The sequence below is a fragment of the Rosa chinensis genome, chromosome 5 (genome assembly GCF_002994745.2).
Source record: "Rosa chinensis cultivar Old Blush chromosome 5, RchiOBHm-V2, whole genome shotgun sequence".
NCBI lineage: Eukaryota > Viridiplantae > Streptophyta > Magnoliopsida > Rosales > Rosaceae > Rosa > Rosa chinensis.
Window position 1 is genome coordinate 19,948,653 of NC_037092.1, and position 18,685 is coordinate 19,967,337.

The window sequence follows — 18,685 nt, forward strand, 5'->3', positions numbered from 1 at the left end:
TACTTAGCCCCGTCAACGTTGACTTCACCTACATGCATGGACCACCCTCTCAACTCTAAGCCTTCTGCTTGGCCCTAGACGGGGACAGCTTAAGCACACCATCCACGTACATGCACACAAGTATCAGTTGAAACAAGCTTCCCAAGGTCAGCCTCCTCTGCTTCCACAATTACCTGCAAGATTCCTGTGCATGACCCATAATGCAGTTCCGAAATGCAAGTGCATCCTTGTCTGCCTTCCTGCTAATCTTCACCCACATCCACCAAACCGGACCTGCTGCCTGCTGGCAACCTCCCATCAAGTAGCAAAATGATGTATCGGATGGGAACTCTATCAGAAAGTTCTGCTCCTTAGAGCAAGTCCACGGGTCTTGCTTTGCCAGGGCAAAAGGGGAGAATGATGATGTGGTGACCGGGCAAGACAAACTTTGCAACTCCATCGGGCCAATATTGTACAGCCATGTTTTGCCTTTCCCTGCCCCAAGTCAAAAAAATGGGCAAGCCCATGACATTTTTCTTGCCCAAGCAAGGCTGACTGCCAACTCGGCCTGCCCTTGAACGTGGCTGACGTCATATGGTGACGCGCAGAGAGAGACGCGGAAGAGGCACAGCGTGAAGAGCACGGACGAATGGGGGAGCGCCAGTTGGCCGACGCGTCTGCTTCCGTTTTTTGTCGCGTAGCGACAATGAATCCTCCATTGTGGGCGCACGTGGCTCACACCCGTTGGCTGCTTTGGGAATTTGAACCCAACGGTCAACACATCTGGACCGTGGATTGAACAGTAAAAGCAGATCTGACGGCTGCCAAATTAATATGAATATAATATAGCCAACGGTAAGAAACGGGCAGAAAAAAATTCTAAAAAACATACAAAAAAAACCATTATTAGCATCAAATATATTTTATTTTTAAAAAAAAAAAACCAAAAAAAAATTCAAATGAACAGTAAAAAAAAGAATAGTGAAAATGAACAGTATATTAAAACAGATTAAAACTCGATGAACAATCTTGACCGGTCAAGAAAAAAACGGGTGGAAACCCATGTCCAGTGGCAGTAAACAGTACCTTGACTGGTCGAATTCTTGACTTCTCGACTTTGCCTTTTCTTGACTACGGGTGAACTTGCTCTTAAGGGAGACAGAGTTATCGTTTAAGTTGTAACATGCAGCTACAAAGTTTGTCAGACAATCTCTACTTTGTGGGATTTTAATCATCATTTTCTAGTGGTAAGTCAGTATGGTGCTGATCATATAGTTGCCACAGATGAGCCCTAAGACTAACCTACAATGGAAAGTACTGCATCAATCTATGTTAGGAGGCCTGAATGATTCTAAAAGTAAGCCGCGAAAGAACCAAGACCTGTAAATATCTTCCTTCTATTTGAGCTAATCTACTGGATTTATAAAGTAATATATCTCTAGCAAGTGCTATACAATGATGCAAATTCCTCTGCCGATGGTTTGGTAGAGTGTCAATTTGCCCCAACATGAAACTTTTCCCATACAAAAGTGTGGACTTCTTCTTTTTCTCTTCCATACACGATAATTTACGCATGCTGGACCGAACTACTAAATCATCAATCCAAAAAATTGTACTGAATCATGGATTCGAAAAACTGTACTAAATCAACCCAAATGTATTTCCAAATCCAGGACTTCATCTATTACATCAACTAGACTAATCCAATTTCCGTGGCCCTTGGGCCTCTTTAGAAGAACAAAATAAATCTCAAGTAAACCAAATTCTGATCAATTGCATAGATTACAAATGTATCAAAGAGACCAAATACATCAAATTATGAGTAACATCTGCTGGCCAATACAAGCAGTAAATCCAAATTCATTTCATAGTTATGTCATACAAATCCCCCAAATTACAAAAAGCAGAACAAAACATTCTGCAGTTGCTTCCCATCTAACCCAAACTAAAACGAATCCGATAATCAACTGATCCAATCCCCAAATCACCCCATTCCCAAAACCCTAATTGCACAAGATAACCCTTGTAATAGCAAGCACAAAGCAAGAAACAGCAAAGAAAAACAGAGTCACAAAGTCCCTAGCAGACCATTTCTTCACCACTTTGGCCTCAACCCTCATACTCTTGGCCCTCCTCAGCGCATCCACCTCCTTCAACAGATCAAACTCCAGCCCCTTCTTCTTCAACTCCTCAATACACTTCCCGAGAAGCTTCCGGTCCTCCTTCTCCCTCTCCATCAGCTTCTCCAGGTGCCCCTCCATGTCGGTCTTGTACCTTATCGCCCAAATGATCCCCAGAGAGAAACAGAGAGAACAGAGCGAGGGGATCCAAGATCGGCGGCAAGCAAGCGCGTGTCGATCAGTGGAGGAGGAGTTGAAGAGGAGAATGAGGGAAATGGAGTGGAAAAGGAAGAAGAAGATGAAGAGGGTCGTGATTTCTTTGCGGACCGAGTCGATTTGGGTTTCCTTGAGGGAGAGACGGTTGAGGATTAGCTCCTCTTCTTTGAGCCATTGCTTGAGGAGGAGCTTGTGGCTTGGTGTGGAGGCGATTTGGTGAAGTGGGTGAGCGATTTTCGGCTCCATGATTGCTTGGTTTGCGGTCTCGTCGGCCATGGATTTTTGTAGTGAGAGAGAAGAGAGAAGATAGAGAGAGAGAGAGAGAGACAAGAGAGATTGTGGCTGAAAGGGTATTGGAAACGGTCGCGAGTTTTTAAATATGATAACGGTCGAATCTGGAGGAATTTAAAAGGATGTATTTCCAAGAATATCCTTGTAGTATGGACGTATTCACGAGATCTCCCCAGCGCCTGTAACGGCTAGGAGCTCTCCTTTTTTTTTTTTTCAAAAAGGAGCTTTCTGCATGTGATGTGACAAAAAAGTGCATTGAAGAATCTTTCGTATTTCGTTATATGAGAATCATAACTAGGGGCCTTTTCGGTTTTTTCTTTCTTTTTTTTATATGGAGAAAATGATATATGATAATTCATTAATATTAAAAAAAGGTTGTCAAAAATTGACTTTGGAATTTCAATGCTCCAAATAAAGAGTTTTATTTGGTTTGAGACACCAAAGCTCCAAATGGATTTTGCCAAATCCTCCTGATTCTATCATCATTGGACCTTCACCTATTGTTTGCCTCATTTGTATAAATTTCAATGATCCCTTTTTTTTTTTTTTAAAGAGTCATCTCACTGTATCTTAGATATTCTTCTACCCCTCGGTGGTTTAACTTAGCTTCACCATGCTATTAAGGATGTAAGAATAAATAAAAAGTTTCAACCATTAGTATGTCTCATAGAATTGAACTTCTAGTTTTTTTTCTTTGTTTTGTCATTTCTAATTACAAAAGAGTGACTAATGGTCTAATGCTATTACACCAAATGATATTAAGATGTCTATTTGGATCATAAAAGCATAATTAAGCAAAGATTGACATAGTTCATGGTGGGATAAGATTTAGGTCCCTCATACTATGATGTACTCTTTTTTCTTTTTAATACATTACTCTCCCTCAGTCGGAGTTCAAGCCCCAAAAAAGAACAAAAAAAACACGACCCAAGAAAAGATTAAAAAGAAGCCACTCCATCTCAAACAACCTCCATTAATAACATTTCAACCGTTTAATTGCATTTCTTGAGCACTATCTCCATTTCAAACAACCGCAATTAATAACATTTCAACCGTTTAATTACATTCGTTGAGCACTATCCCTTCTATTTATACTAGGAAACTAAGCACAATTCACCTGTAGAATCACAGAGATCGACACTGGCTTCTTCATTCACAATTGTTCTTCTTGTTCGCCTGTATTCCCCTTTTTTGATGTCATTGCAGATGAGCAACTAAGCCAAATAGAGTGCCTCATATCCGATCCACGCAGCGAGAAGGCTGACAAAGTTGGGATATTATTGCCATCATCATCCTAAGTTGTGTAAGCAATAATGCCAAGACTTTGGCCACTAACATGACAGAAATTGCTCTTGACGCCAAAGATAATAATGTGATAGCAATTTTGAAAAAAATGTAGCAAGGGGTTTTATTCCACCATGAAAGAGGTGGCTTCGGCAACCCTGAAGTTGAAGAGTGGTAAGTATATATGATGGTGCTGAACGGTCTGTCAGTCGAGCTATAATGTATGAGGCGTATTGTCGTCTAGAGATTGAGCTTTATCTAGGGAAAGTAATTCCTAAGAACATGATGTATGAAATGATGATAAATGATCTATCTGAGGCTGCTAGTAGATTAATTGAAGGACTCTAGCTAAACCATGTTAGAATTATTGGGGTTTTGCACTGCTCATCACTGGTTGATAATAGATTTGAAGCTTGTTTAGTGTATGCAGATGGATAACGAATAGTAGATTGTATTTCTGTTGGTCATTATTGTGTGATTAGAGTTAGGTTGCGCATATACATCAACATGTGTGTTCGAGGAGCCTGATCATGTATTTTTGGTCACCAATTTGCTCAAGAGAGAGGCGTGCGTGGCTTGCATGAGTTACCTAATCACTGTGAGTAGGTTAATGGATAGGCTGCTTAGTTACACTTCACAGCCTTGCCTATAAATATCTCTTAATTTGGTATATCCACCATATCAGTCCTCAGTTAGCTTAGTTTCCTCACGACCTTGTTTCTCAGTCTCAACGTACTCAACTTAACCAAGCCACCAACCCAAGAAAACACAAGCAATTTCATAACTCTCCACTCCAGCAAAAACCCACCAAATTAAACACTAAAGAAACCAAGTCAGGCAATCTATACAGCGTACTCTTTTCTTCACAAAACAAAATGGTTCACCAAAAGTTGGGAAAGCAAAAGAATTTGATGGCTTAATTTTTAGGTTGAGAGAAAAAGATTGTGATGGAAAACGTCGACTTCAAGTCAAAAGTGAGGCGATAGGCGAAAGCGATAATTGGCACAAATTATTCTCCGCTTGTGGCATCAACGGATCAACCTTGGCGGTGGGGCACCAGTAATTGGCGGAAGAAAGACTTTTGTCTTACTTACCGCATGCATTACTTTTCCGACACTGCTATTCACAAATTTGAGCTTATTGTTGATACATATGTCTATCAGGCATTGATATGAGTTTAGTAAGGTAATCTCTCTAGGCACTTACTGATATATGCATGCATATTGTTCATAGAAAAATAAAATATAAATTTGATCGTTGCTAATCAGCTTAATTACTTGTTATTTTCAGGGATATACATTATTGCGATACCGTACGCACTCTCAAGAGGAGGGTGGGTCTTACTTCTTCTTTGCATTGTCATCGCGATGATGACATGCTACTTAAAGCATGCACGTGACCCATCAGTAACAGCCTATCTCGATATTGTTGAACGAGCATTCAACAATAGATCGTGGATTATAGCTTCCCTGTTTTTAAACAAAGAACTATACTTAGTCGCTCTCCAAGCCGAGATAGCTGAAAGTGACAAAATTGGCATAATTTATTAACCATGTTCGCCATTAACCTTGGCGGTGGGGCAATAATAATTGGCGGAAGAAAGACTTTCATCTTGATTACCGCTTGTACTAGTTTTCCGACGATGCTGCTCCCGGATTTGAGCGTATTGTAGTATGTGTCAACCAAGGGAGTTCTTTCTTCCCTCCTTATCGTGGGCTCGCTCGTATCTGTTAGAGTATCGAGAGTTGGCTCTCACGCACAAAGGGTCATGAGTTTCTACAATGCCTTGTACTGATCAATTATATCATCTATCGTGGTCCTATATTTATCATTACTGTCATCATAATGAGCCTTCAAAAGTAATCCAAGAAAATCACCCCCAAAGTTATGTTGCTCCAGCTGAGTCACTGTATTGTTTCTCTTTTCTTTACAATTTCTAGTATCGTGTCGCGTAACTTCTCAAGCTTCTCTGCTTTAATTTCATCACTGTTGAAGAATGTTGACTTTTAGTGTGTCTTGTCAAACTATGTTTACTTTTTATTGTTGTAATAGGGGAGAAGGTTCTAGATTCCTAATTCAAGTTAGAATAGGATCCGTATACTCCAAAAAATTGTACTTTGTAATCCATATATATAGAGCCCTATTATCAATGATAGACACACTAATTCTCTCTACAATCTCTCTTGCATCTTATTTTCTTAAACACGTTATCAGCACGAGCTCCAACCTTGAAATCAAAACCCAAAAATTGGAAAAATCCTTCATTGAATTGTTAGCCTCGCTACCGCTTGCAATCTGCTGCCCCTAGGCCTCGCTAGCCTCTCCTGCCTCTGCAGCCCAGCGCGCACCTGCGCCTTTCTCGCTAGCCTTACCCACGCTACCCTCACTAACATCTGCCTACTCGCCCCTGCACTCGCCTGCATCCGCTTGTCCCCGCGCCGACCAGCACTACAAGAGAAAATGTTATTGGCAACAACCCAAATTTGTCGTAAAAAGTCTAAATTTCTTGCTAAATTGAAACTGCGACTACTTTGGGTTGTCGCAATCAGTTGTCGCCTTATGTGTTTTACTGATTGTCAAAAGCGACGAAATTACACGGTTGTCGCTTTTTCAATATGCGACGCAATTGATTCCTCGCATATTACAAATTGTGACACTCACAAGTGTGTTACCAAAAACTATAGAGACTTTTTATTTGTTACTATTTTAAATATACGAGGTTTTGTTTACGTCGCATATTCCATATGTAGGGCTTGAATGTTTGTCACATTTGAAATATACGACATAATTCATTCCTCACATATGACGTCTTGTGAGACGCCCAAGTATGTTGCAGAATGTTATATACGAGACTTTATGTTTATAACAATTTCTAATATACAAGGCTTCATTTACGTTGCATATTCTGTCTGTGAGGCTTGTATGTTTGATCAAAAATTTATATGCGAGATTTATTTTTGTTGCAGAAAATAACTGTGAGGTTTCATTTTTGTTGCATATATTAATATGTGACACATATACATTTTTTGTAGAAAATTATATGAGAGATTTCTTGTTTGTCTCATATAATTTCATTGAGGAACCATTGAATCGCATATTGAAAAAGCGACAACCGTGTAATTTCATTGCTTTTGACAATCAGTAAAATACATTAAACAACAACTGGTTGCGATACCCCAAAGTCGTCGCATTTTCAATTAAGCAAGAAATTTAGACTTTTACGACAACATAAAGATGAGCGGAGAAAATAAGAATATATTAACTCAAAGTATTCTTTTTAGACCCCGTCTGTAACCAAAAAAAAAAAAGTATTCTTTACAATCAAATACCAATTCAAAATAGTTAGATCAATAATAATTCAAAACAGCGTAGAGATCCTTGTGTACTAAATCCAACATACTACTAACCAAATTATTGGTTGTTGGTTACTTGGTTTGCTCGAAAGTGTTGCAATTAATGAACTCCTCATCTTTTTGGCATGCTCCTGATCACTTCCCCAAATCTTGGAATATTTGTCTACTTGCTCTTGCACTTTGAACTCATCACTGGAGACGCATCTGCCATGCGAAAAGTTCTTTTTTTTTTTCGAGGCTTTGTATAGGCCTGTGGCACCTGCAGGCAAAACAATGACTCAGTTCTAAGAAATAATAAGTGCTTGACTCAATTCTAAACACTAGACAATCAAATGAAAAACAACGTACACCGAAAGATACAAGTCCCACAAGAAGTCAAGAATTGAAACTCTACAAAGTTAACACCAAAAAATGAATAAAAAGAGACAGATCATCAATACATCAATTTGCATGCCTTACAAGATGTTATCGAACTTCTGCTCTAAATATATTATACTTCCAAACTACAAAATATACATGCACCAGACTTTCCATTTTTCATTCATGAATTGCAACCTCCAGATAATAGAACTAGAGAGAGAAGAAATTGAATCAAAATAGGGAAGAAGAAAAAAAAATTAACGAAGGAAAAAATTGTGAAGCAATGTGAAATTAGATCAGCACCAAAGTTGCTGGAACTTGGACATGCTCTGTATCCAATCATTCAACATCAACCCCTGCAAACTATAATTAATTAATTTAACCAAAGTCCTCACACAAAAGCTCAATAATCTATCAATCCTGTATTATTAGCTAGCATTTATTTTCCGGCTAATATAAGACATTTATTAGGAATGCAAAACTCATACCAAGTAGAAGAAGTTATAGTATACAAGAAGTGCTTAACATGACAAATGACACAGTAGTCATCAGATGAACAGAAATGCTTTTCAGATCCAAACATAGAAAGAGCTTGCAACATAGAAGTTATGAAACTGCTAGTAACTAAGATTATTATTGTTTATATTCTCAATGGTTGTGCAACATAACAGAATTTGCTTGTTTTTACAAACTCAAAGCATGAAATTGAACTAGTTGAAGAAAATGGAACAAGTAATTGCAATCTTTTACAGTAAACACCAAACATAATATAGCAAACGATTAGAAGGGAAAGAAGGGACTACTCACCGAATACAAGTGTCTGTCTGGCTCGGCTTCACCAAATACCAATTGCCTCTCCTTCAATAAGAGCTTTTCATGAATTGGTTATTTACTTCAATTTGGGGTTTTGACACCTAACTGAATACAGTGCATCTCCAAAGTTAGGATAGTCTGAATAGATGAACAACATATATAATTGAAACAACCAACATTGAATTCAAATTGGCAACCTGAACAATATATACCTGCCATTTTAAACCCACATCTAATTTAGATACCTCTTCATGATATAAGTAGGTCATGTTTTAAAACATAATATCGTCAAGTTCATTTGGCAAAGTTAAATTAAATTAGAGATTTTTTAGTTATCGAAGTGTGTCGTGTTGATACAGTACAATGACCCTAAGGCTGAGTTGATAATAAAAGGCCTAGCTAGGTTGAACTTGATAGCTAGAGAATTCTATGTGGATATGGGATTACAGTCCTTAAGGACCTAAATTCACACGTTACATGGAGAACAAGTGTAACATAATTCAAGAATGATATTGAAGCTTACTTCTACAAGAATGCTAAGATCTGACACCTCTGTGAATATCTTGTGTTCTATATGTTCTTTCATAGTTTATGATATAAATTTCACCTCGACAAGAAAGTACAAACAATGTTATGAAGTTCTAATAGTTGCACAAACAATAAATGACAATTCATATAAATCATCGCCTAATTGGTTTTCAAGGGGAAGTTCAAGTTGTTACATAATCATTAAGCGACAACCCATAAAAATCATCAACTAATAGTTTTTCAGTGAGGAAGTTCAAGTTGTCACATTAACATAAAGCAACAACCTGTTGACATAAAGCAACAACCTGTTGAGGTCATTGCCTAATCGATTTTTTTTGCGAGAAAATTAAAGTTGTCACATAAACATTGATTGACAACTTGTAGCAGTCATTGCCTAATTGGTTTTTAGCGAGGAAATTCAAGTTGTCACATAAACATTAAGCGACAATCTGTAAAACTCGTCACCTAATTGGTCTTTTGCAAGAAAATGTCATATAAACATTAACCGACAATTCATAAAAGTCGTCACCTAATTGGTTTTCAGTGAAGAAGTTCAAGTTGTCACATAAACATTAAGCGACAACATGTAGAACTTGTCGGTTAATTGGTCTTTTGCGAGAAACTCAAAGTTGTCACATACACATTAACCGACAACTCATAAAAATCGTCGCTTAATTGGTTTTCAGCGAGGAAGTTCAATTTGTCACATAAACATTAAGCGACAATCCATAAAAGTTGTCGCCCAATTGGTTTTTAGTGAGGAAGTTAAGATTGTCACATAAACATTAACTGATAACTCAAAGAAGTTGTCACTGAATTAGTCTTCTGTGACAAAAATCTAGTTGTCACATAAACATTAACCAACAACTCAAAGAAGTTGTTGCTAAATTAGTCTTTAGTGACAAAAATCTAGTTGTCACATAAACATTAACTGACAATTGGTAGAAATCGTCGCCCAATTGACAATTTGCAAGGAAATGGGTGTCGCATAATGTTACATCGGCGACAATTGTTAATTTCTCGCAAATACCTACTTTATGTGACAAATTGATTGTCGCCAATATGATCATGTGCGACAACTGAAATTTTCTCGTATTTGCCAAGTTTTTGTGACGAATTTTGGGTTGTCACAATGAATTTTGGGTTGTAATTTTGGGATTACAGTCCTTAATGACAATCCTCGCTTTTGCTATTTTCGCCTAATTGTTGCTATTAAACTAAACATCTTTTATACAAAATTTGGGCTAGGGCACCCAACCCTAGCCCCTAACAAGAAAATTACTCACAACTCATAATTATGAACATCAAAGATACAAAATTCAAAGAGAAAAGAGTATAGAAGTGTAGGAGAAAACAAGAATAGTCATAAATAGCTAAAAAGCTAGTATGACTAGTCTTGAATTACAAGCCCTACAATTACCGAAGTCTTGAATCTTATAGAGGTAAAAAGCCTTTGATGAATCTTTGAAGCTTTAGGTGAGTAATCCTTTAAATTCCTAAAAGAAAACTAACTAAAATATGGTAAATGGAGGAGGAGGAGAGGATGAGAGCAGCCCAAGCCCCAAAGGGCTGCCCTGTTTTGGTGATGCGGCGCTGTTGGTGTGAGGTGAGGTATGGTAGTACAACACCAAGCATATATCGTCTAAGTTCTTTTATAATCAACAACAACAAACACTTCTAAACATTGGAGTGAATCAAATCCGATCTGAAGATAATGTAGCAGACTTATTCACTAAGTTATTACCTAAATCCACTTTTGAGAAACATGTGTAAATCATCGGAATGAGGAAGTTATCCGAACTCCCACAATTAGAGTAATCAGGGGGAGATGTCAACAACAAGGGGAGATATGATGTCTACATATTTGATCTCGAAGAGTGAATGACGTATTGTACTCTTTTTCTCCTTCTCGACGTTGTTTTTGTCCCACAAGGTTTTTATTACTCGAGCAAGTTTTTTAACGAGTCAACATTTGAAGCGTCATGACACCACCAAGTTTGAGCGGCACAAGGGGGCGTGTTGAAGAATGTTGACTTTGTTGAGAATTAGTCAATATGTGAAGTCGAAAACACAAATAAGCACAGCACATCAAGAGAAACAACCACAAAGATACGAGCACAAGAACACAGATTTAAGTTGGTTCAGCAAAACTTTTGCCTACGTCCACCGAGCAGAAAAATGATCTTCCACTATATTTATAATGGGTACAACCAGAAAGAATAAGAAAACAATGACTCTCTCTTCTCTTCCTATCTCTCTCTTCTTTGCCCTCTCTCACTCTCGAACTCCGAGAATGGAATACACTCTGCTCTCTATCTATGTGAAGAAAAACCTAGAGCAGAACCCCTCCTTATATAGCCATAAGGATATCAGCTTTCTTCACCGATTAGGAAACCTATTCCTATTGGTGGTAGGCAATTATGCCTTCTCCTTCTCTGTAATCAACAACAGGTAATCCTACATTAATAAGGATTTTCATTCCTCATTGGAACTCCATTCATTAGTAGGAATCCAAAACCTACTGGGTAAACAATTCTCATACTCTAAGACAATTGTCTTAGGAAAGACTCATGGGCTGGAAACCCAACAAACTTTTAGTGTGTCTTGTCAAACTAGGTTTACTTTCTATTGTTGTAATAGGAGAGAATGCTAGATTCCCAATTCAAGTTAGAATAGGAATCCTTGTACTCTAAAAAATTGTACTTAATCCCTATATATAGAGCTTCTATTATCAATGATAGACACACCAATTCTCTCTAAATCTCTCTTGCATCTTATTTCCTTAAACAATCACTAGTTTTGAGAAGCTTTCTACAATGTGGAATGGGAACATACACTATCCTCCTAGCATACTGCAACGAATAAATATTGTCTCTGCATAGCAATCATAGTACTGGCTCTGGTACCATAAAAGCTTTACAGCGCCGCAGAGAGAGAAGAGGAAGGGAGAGAGCGAACAAATGCGTGAAAGGCTACATTTTTACTGGATTGATGTTGAATATTACAGGCTTACAGCAGTGCTAAATTTTATACTATTCTAAAAACAGACACCTATCTAATACCTATTATATCCATAACAAAGCTTACTCACGGCTTTAGTATTTGGAGCTACAATTTAGTAGCCATTGTAATGGTGTTAGCTGTCCTCGCTGGAGTTTTTTTATTTTTTATTTTTTGACTGAGTCCTGCGGTATCCTCCTAGCCAGAGGTCTAGGCACATATACAGCTATTGCTGAACTTGTAAAAATAGAGTAAATAAGAACAATTATGTACAAATTCACTGGTTTAATATAATCAGTGATAAGCACCAAATGACAAAATCTAGCAACGACACATGAAATCAGTTAATGAATATAGAGCACTAAGATGACAAAAACAAAAAAAGAAAACCTAGAAATTCAATTTGAAGAGTTGAAATGACCTGCCACAAGTCTGAGAATCCCTGAAAGAGCTTGGTACAGTTTTCAACCCCCAATGTTAAAAAACGGAGCCATGTGTGGAAGCTCATAATTCTTCTGTGCACTATCTGTTGTATAGGGTATATATATGAGCATATCTGTCTCCAGGATGATCGTTATCTTTGAATTCTGAGGGGTAACAGCCGTGCTTGACAGGCAATAACTGGTACGGTTAATTACTAATTAAGCTAGAACAATATTTCAAACTGAAGCCCCAAAAGAATAATGATGTGAAGATCTTAATGTTAAACTTGGTCATGATGATCTCATCATGCTCGGTTTCGAAAGCCATTGCCATATGAATTGTATATATGGTCCATTTGAATATTTTGCATCCTCTTGAAACGACAAACCAAATTCCTGCCCTCTTGGTTACAAGCCAAAGCTGCTATGTCATGACAATGTTTCTTTCTTTCTGAGACTAAAAAGACAACATGAAGCCAAGAGGAGTAGAACAAGAATATGTAAAACTCTGGATGCATTGTAGAAAATGCTATTGGGGAATCAAAGATGAGATCTCATTCAGTATTGTGACGAAAGTACTTTTATAGCAATAGCTAGTTGGTCAGAAGACCCGGAACCCCAAAGAGTCCCAAACATTATTTCAGGTTTTGTTAAGAAAAACACAAAAACAGAATATAACATAGAAATTAATGTGGCAATACATCAACTTCCTATTTGTGACAGTAATTCATAATAGAAACCCCTAATATATTTAGTACTGTGTACGATTATTGTATCAAGATACTAGGTTGGTATGAAGATCACAGGATTCCATTTCTGGTACCCTTCAAAACCAGTCATGATCAGCTCACCATGCTCAATTTCGTAAACAATTGCAGTTTGATGCATTTGAGTATGCTATAGCCTCTTGAAACTGCAAAAGAAACAAGTTCCTGCCATCTTGGTTACAAGCCAAAGCTGCTAAGTCATGAAAATGATTCTTTCTTTTCGAGACTAAAAAGGCATAGATCGAAACCAAGAGAAGTAGAAGTAGTATATATAAAACTCTAGATGCATTGAAGAAAATGCTATATGCAGCCACAGATAAGTAGTACATCACCCCTTTTGCCTTCCAAAAAGAGAGAATTGAAGTTTGGAGCTAAGCTTAGGCTCACTTAAATGGAAGATAAATACTCTTATATACAATGCCAACCCCAAAAGTCAGGAGGCAGCAAAAATGTGATGCTGGTCTCTGTTAGGGAGTGATTTCTGGTCACACAATTAATTGATCACTAGTCGGTTAAGTGATGGTTCAAAAAAAATATGAACCGAGATGCCCAAAAAAGATCATCACATAGACAAACTAGTGTTAGTGACTTGGTGTTGCATAATTACATGTAAGATTGGAAGGGGCTTCAGAACTCATATACCAGATTAGTGGGAAAAATGGAGAAAAAGGGTGAAAAAAGAGAACTGTTCTTGTTTATTATATCTCATGGACTACGGAGCACATAGAAGTGGCGGTTGTTAGTGTTGCCTATTCTAGGTTTCCTATTATCAACTACAATCTGCACCATGTACGTAGCTAAACTTATTTTCCTCGGTCTAATTCCTTCATCAAGTAAAAGCTTTGGTAAAGGAAGGAAAAGCTTTTCTTTATCAACTAGCTCCTTACTTGCCTCTGAGGGTATTTACTCCATGCTAAAGTTACACCTGATAAAGCATTCCCACTTCGATCAGTGAGGTATGAGGAATCTGAAGGGCGATTGCTGGACGCCTGCAATTCCGTCTTAGAAAACCGTAGACAATGTCAATTGCAAACTTCTTCAGGAAAGGCGATAGGTCACTCGCCACAACATGAGTATTTCCCATCATGTATGCGACACCAGCTTCCCTAGCCTCCTTGAGTTCGTTCACCTTCTGACACTCGACACTGCCACCCTTAATCTCGTTTCTCCACTGCTCAGAACTGGCAATACTAACCTCATTTCCCACAGCAGCAAACATAAAGTTCGGTGACTGCCCTCTGACTGCCATCTCTTTACTATGGGCCTCCTGTTTCAGGAACTCTGCCACCTCTTCAATCAGTTGAGTTTCAAATTTGTAGCAATCTCTTACATCCTTGTATCCATACCTGAACATTACAACATATAACAATTTCAAATATAGATTAGTCCAAAAACTAATGAATTGAGCTTCATGCAAGAGAAACTTTACAGAAAGTACCTTACAATACACCGAAAGATAAGCAATTCTGGAGGGCCAATCCGGTTAATAACAAAACGCTCATCCACTGGAACTTTCGGTACCATCAAAGACTTAAGGGTCACAAATATGAGAGTATGATGAAATGCTGGGAAGTTTGTGACAAAATGTGCAAACATTGGAGGGACACCAGAGGCAACGTTAGAGTAAACTAGGCAGATTCCAGGGACCCTTTTGATACCTAGGCTTAGCCCAGAGCTTAGCAGCCTATCCAAGGATACCTTGTTCTGTAGCTCAAATGCATCTTTCTTTACAGTCCCGTAATTCCATATAGACATCAAAGACAAGATTACAACAGCAAATAAAAGGGGAAGCCAGCCTCCTTTATGTACTTTACTGAGGCATGCAGAAATATAGAGTAGCTCAAGAGATCCAAAGATTACGACGAACAAGAATGCCAACAGAACATTTTTCTTCCAAACAGTACTAATAATAAAAAACATCAAGCAGGTTGTGATGAACATTACTGTCACTGCAGCAAGCCCTGTTAAAAGCATCATGGTATTAAATTCTTACTTTGAAAATGCATGCAAGCATGCACACACATGCGAGAGAGAGAGAGAGAGAGAGAGAGAGAGAGAGAGAGAGAGAGAGAGAGAGAGAGAGAGAGAGAGAGAGAGCCCGAACCATATGCGTTGCCAATCATATTAGTGTCTCGAAATCCAATGACAACAGCAAGACACAATACCATCAAAATCCAATTGACCTCAGGAATGTATATCTGCCCATGTATCTGATTTGACGTATGTTCTATCCTCACGCGTGGGAAGCAGCGCAGTCCCCTGCACTGACTGACTATTGAGAAGGTAGCTGAAATTATTGCTTGACTTCCCACCACAGAAGCAAGAGTAGCAATAATGAATACCGGCCAAAATACATCCTCTGAAAGGAAAGGATAAGATAAACATAAAAAGATCAGATGAAATCTAGGGTATGTACAACAAATGAGGCTTAAAAATTTCAGAAACTACACCACAGGTCTTAGCATTGCAGAAAATATACTTCACATGCATTTGTTTTAAGGGTAAATGTAGCATATCAAAGCTAATAACAACAGGAACATTTGAACTCATGACCCTATATTTTAAAGACTGTATACTAAAGAATACTGTTGGCCTTAAAGTGGAAAAGCAATTTAAACTGGTCTAAATCATTGATTTCCAGTAAACTTTTAGTTCCTTGATTAAATGCATGAGTTTATACTAAAGTAACTAGCTGACATAGTGATATACCATTAGAAAAATATCAAACAAGGTTTACCAGGGATGGCCTTGAAAAAGCTTCTATGGAGATCCATTCTGTGCTTGGAGAGATAAGCAGCTTCTCCCATGTATGCCAGAACTAAGCACGGATAAACAAGCCCTGAAAATGCAACCTGCCAGGAAGAACTTGTTAAACATAGATAGATAAATAAGGAATATTGTAAGCCACAAGTGAAACTATTAGAAAAGAATGATTAAATTGTGCTTCTTATCATAAATCAGGGCTAAAATGCAAGAGAAAATTGTCCACCAGCCAAATATCCATTACAAAAGCATACCCTGAATTAGCATGAAAGTACCAAACTCATATCAAAGGATGAAAGTAGCATACCCTGATAGAGAGTTTGGAAAAATGGCCAAGATCAGCAAACATTGCTTCTGTACCTGTAATGGCCAAATGATGACTTAGTCTTAGCCAAATAAAGCTAATGTAGAAGATATTTCAAAGAGGTGTCAGACAAAGAACAATCTCGCATTGCAGAAATGAGGCTTATAAAAGAAGATGTGAGACTAGCTAACCTGTGAGACAAAGAACAATGCCTCCAAGGGAACTCCACCCAGCTCTTCCAGTTTTTTCAAAGAACTTGTAAATATAGTGTGGCGACAGAGCACATATAACACCAGGGTTCCAACGAAATATATTGTAAATGCCCACCCCACTAATGCATAGCAACCATGCTGTCATGATTGGAGCAAAAAGAAACCCAACTCTGTGTGTCCCATAATGCTGAAGAGCAAAAAGGCTAACCAAGATGGTGCAAGCTATGAGCACAGTATAATCTGTTATTTGCAAAGGTACAATAGAATTAGAAAAGGGTGTTTCTCCATTCAAATCAATTACCAATGACATAATCTCCATTCAGATTGCAAATATCTCAACACTTTTAGTGGCAAAATTAGAAAGTACGAATGTTTTTTTGTGATCAACTTACTCTCATGTAAGTCTGGGACTTCGACTTTAATTCCATTGACTGCAGAAAGAACTGCCAACATATAAAACAAAGCCCCATTAGGCCTAAATCAATGACTGCAGAAGGAACCATAAACAGGAATATACTTCCAAGTTCAATTTAGAAGGAGTCAATTAGAAAGGCAAGAGGGATCATTATAGATATCATACCAGACATTGTTGGAGTGAGGATACCATCACCGATTACCATGCCGATCCCTAGAAAAACTACAAGCACCAATACTATTCGAGAACTCTTATGCTTCTCAAAAAACTCTTTTATGAGTAAGCTCATTCTTGTATCCTTAGACGTTTCAGATCTGCAAGAAGATACACGCTCATGAGCAGGATCAACTGTGTTCAAAAGACCCATCCTTGAGTGTCGGCATAGTGATGAATACAAAGCAAACGTTCCACCTGTAAAACCAGAAGTAAATCTCCAATGTCCAACAACAATCAACCGTGTATTTAGTGGAATACTATACGATAATTCAGGTTACTATTAGCACCTTCGCCATTGTCATCTGCTGCTAACACAAATAAAATGTATTTGCAGAGAGGAATAAGAGTCAAAGTCCAAAAAACCATGGAAAGTACCCCAAGAATCTCAAGATCCTCCTCATAAAGTTGCATACCACCTGAGAATGCACTTTTGTATACATATATGGGGGATATACTAAGATCCCCATAAACAATACCAAGACTCTGATAAGCAAGGCAGAGAGTGGTCGCGTAGAAATTCTGCAGATGAAACAAGCAAGAGGAGTGTTACTATGTTTAAAAACTATAAAGCAAAAAGAATTTGATTACTTATATAGCCAAATAACCAAAGACCAAAAAAAAACACAAGTAATCGAGAGTAATGAGTTAATTGAGTAGATCTAAGTATCAAAATCCACAAATTCCGGCCCCTGAATTCTTCACAAGTGAAAAGCCATGAAGAACATTTCTTCTTTTGGTCAGTCATGAACAAGTGTACCAAAACAAAACGTAAACTTAATTTTCTTATATTATAAGAAGCTAATCTTGAATCAGCTAAACTGCCCAGATAAATGGAATGAGATATAATTTACATCACAACCAGAACTAATATGAAAGAAGAACAATTCGAGTCATGGCACAAACAGAACTAAGAAATACCAAGTCAGATTCTTCTAAATGCTAACAATCATACAAAGATGACATGATATACGTTTAGTCTAAGTATCTCATAAGGTCCATATCCATAAACAAAGGAAGGTGAAACAAAAATGCATCTGTTGTTTGGTTTCTGTGGAAATTAAACAATAACAAATGGTAAAAATTTAGTACTCTAAACCCAAAACAGCAAAACCCATTTTAGATTTACCGAAATGATTACCATAAACACTCAAAATTTCCATCTTTTTTCATTTCTCTGCGACTTAATATCCATGGAAACAAACACAGAAAAGAAAGAAAGAACACGAGTAAATCTTGAAACATGAGGCAAAGACACACTAACCATACGTAAACCGCCGGAAACAGAAGCAGATTCTGGGTCCATTTGTCTTGCCATTTGGGACCCAAAAAGCTCAATCAATGCTAAGAGTTTGTAGTTTGTACCACTCTAGAACTGTGTACTATGTACTATGTACTATGTTCTAAACTGGGCTTTTGCCAAATGGTGAAATGGGAGAGGACCCAAAAGGAATCAAAGATCTCCAGTTGTGTTTCACTCGGAGTTTTCTTTATGGATGAAGCCAGTTATGGTAAAAAAAACAGAGAAACTGAAAGAGAGAATGAAGGAGGGAAGAGAAGGAAAGCAGTTAAAGACTGCAAGCTTTGAAGCAACACAACGTGTCAAGATGGGACTAGAATAGTCCTGAGAATGGTGGCCTAGGTG

At 37.9% G+C, this 18,685-nt stretch overlaps 2 protein-coding genes across 2 annotated transcripts; both read right to left on the bottom strand.

Moving 5' to 3' along the window:
* Positions 1 to 1,786: 1,786 nt before the first annotated feature.
* On the bottom strand, positions 1,787 to 2,661 carry LOC112167624. The gene has a single exon (XM_024304666.2). The coding sequence runs from the start codon at positions 2,589 to 2,591 to the stop codon at positions 1,983 to 1,985; it is 609 nt and encodes a 202-aa protein (XP_024160434.1). The 5' UTR covers positions 2,592 to 2,661; the 3' UTR covers positions 1,787 to 1,982.
* A 10,984-nt stretch (positions 2,662 to 13,645) lies between these two features.
* Positions 13,646 to 18,685, bottom strand: LOC112167362 (probable potassium transporter 13). The gene is made up of 10 exons (XM_024304373.2): positions 18,305 to 18,685; positions 17,331 to 17,562; positions 16,993 to 17,238; positions 16,805 to 16,855; positions 16,392 to 16,652; positions 16,204 to 16,256; positions 15,871 to 15,985; positions 15,238 to 15,492; positions 14,572 to 15,094; positions 13,646 to 14,479 (listed from the first exon to the last, which is right to left on the bottom strand). The coding sequence occupies exons 1-10, from the start codon at positions 18,356 to 18,358 to the stop codon at positions 14,053 to 14,055; spliced, it is 2,217 nt and encodes a 738-aa protein (XP_024160141.1). The 5' UTR covers positions 18,359 to 18,685; the 3' UTR covers positions 13,646 to 14,052.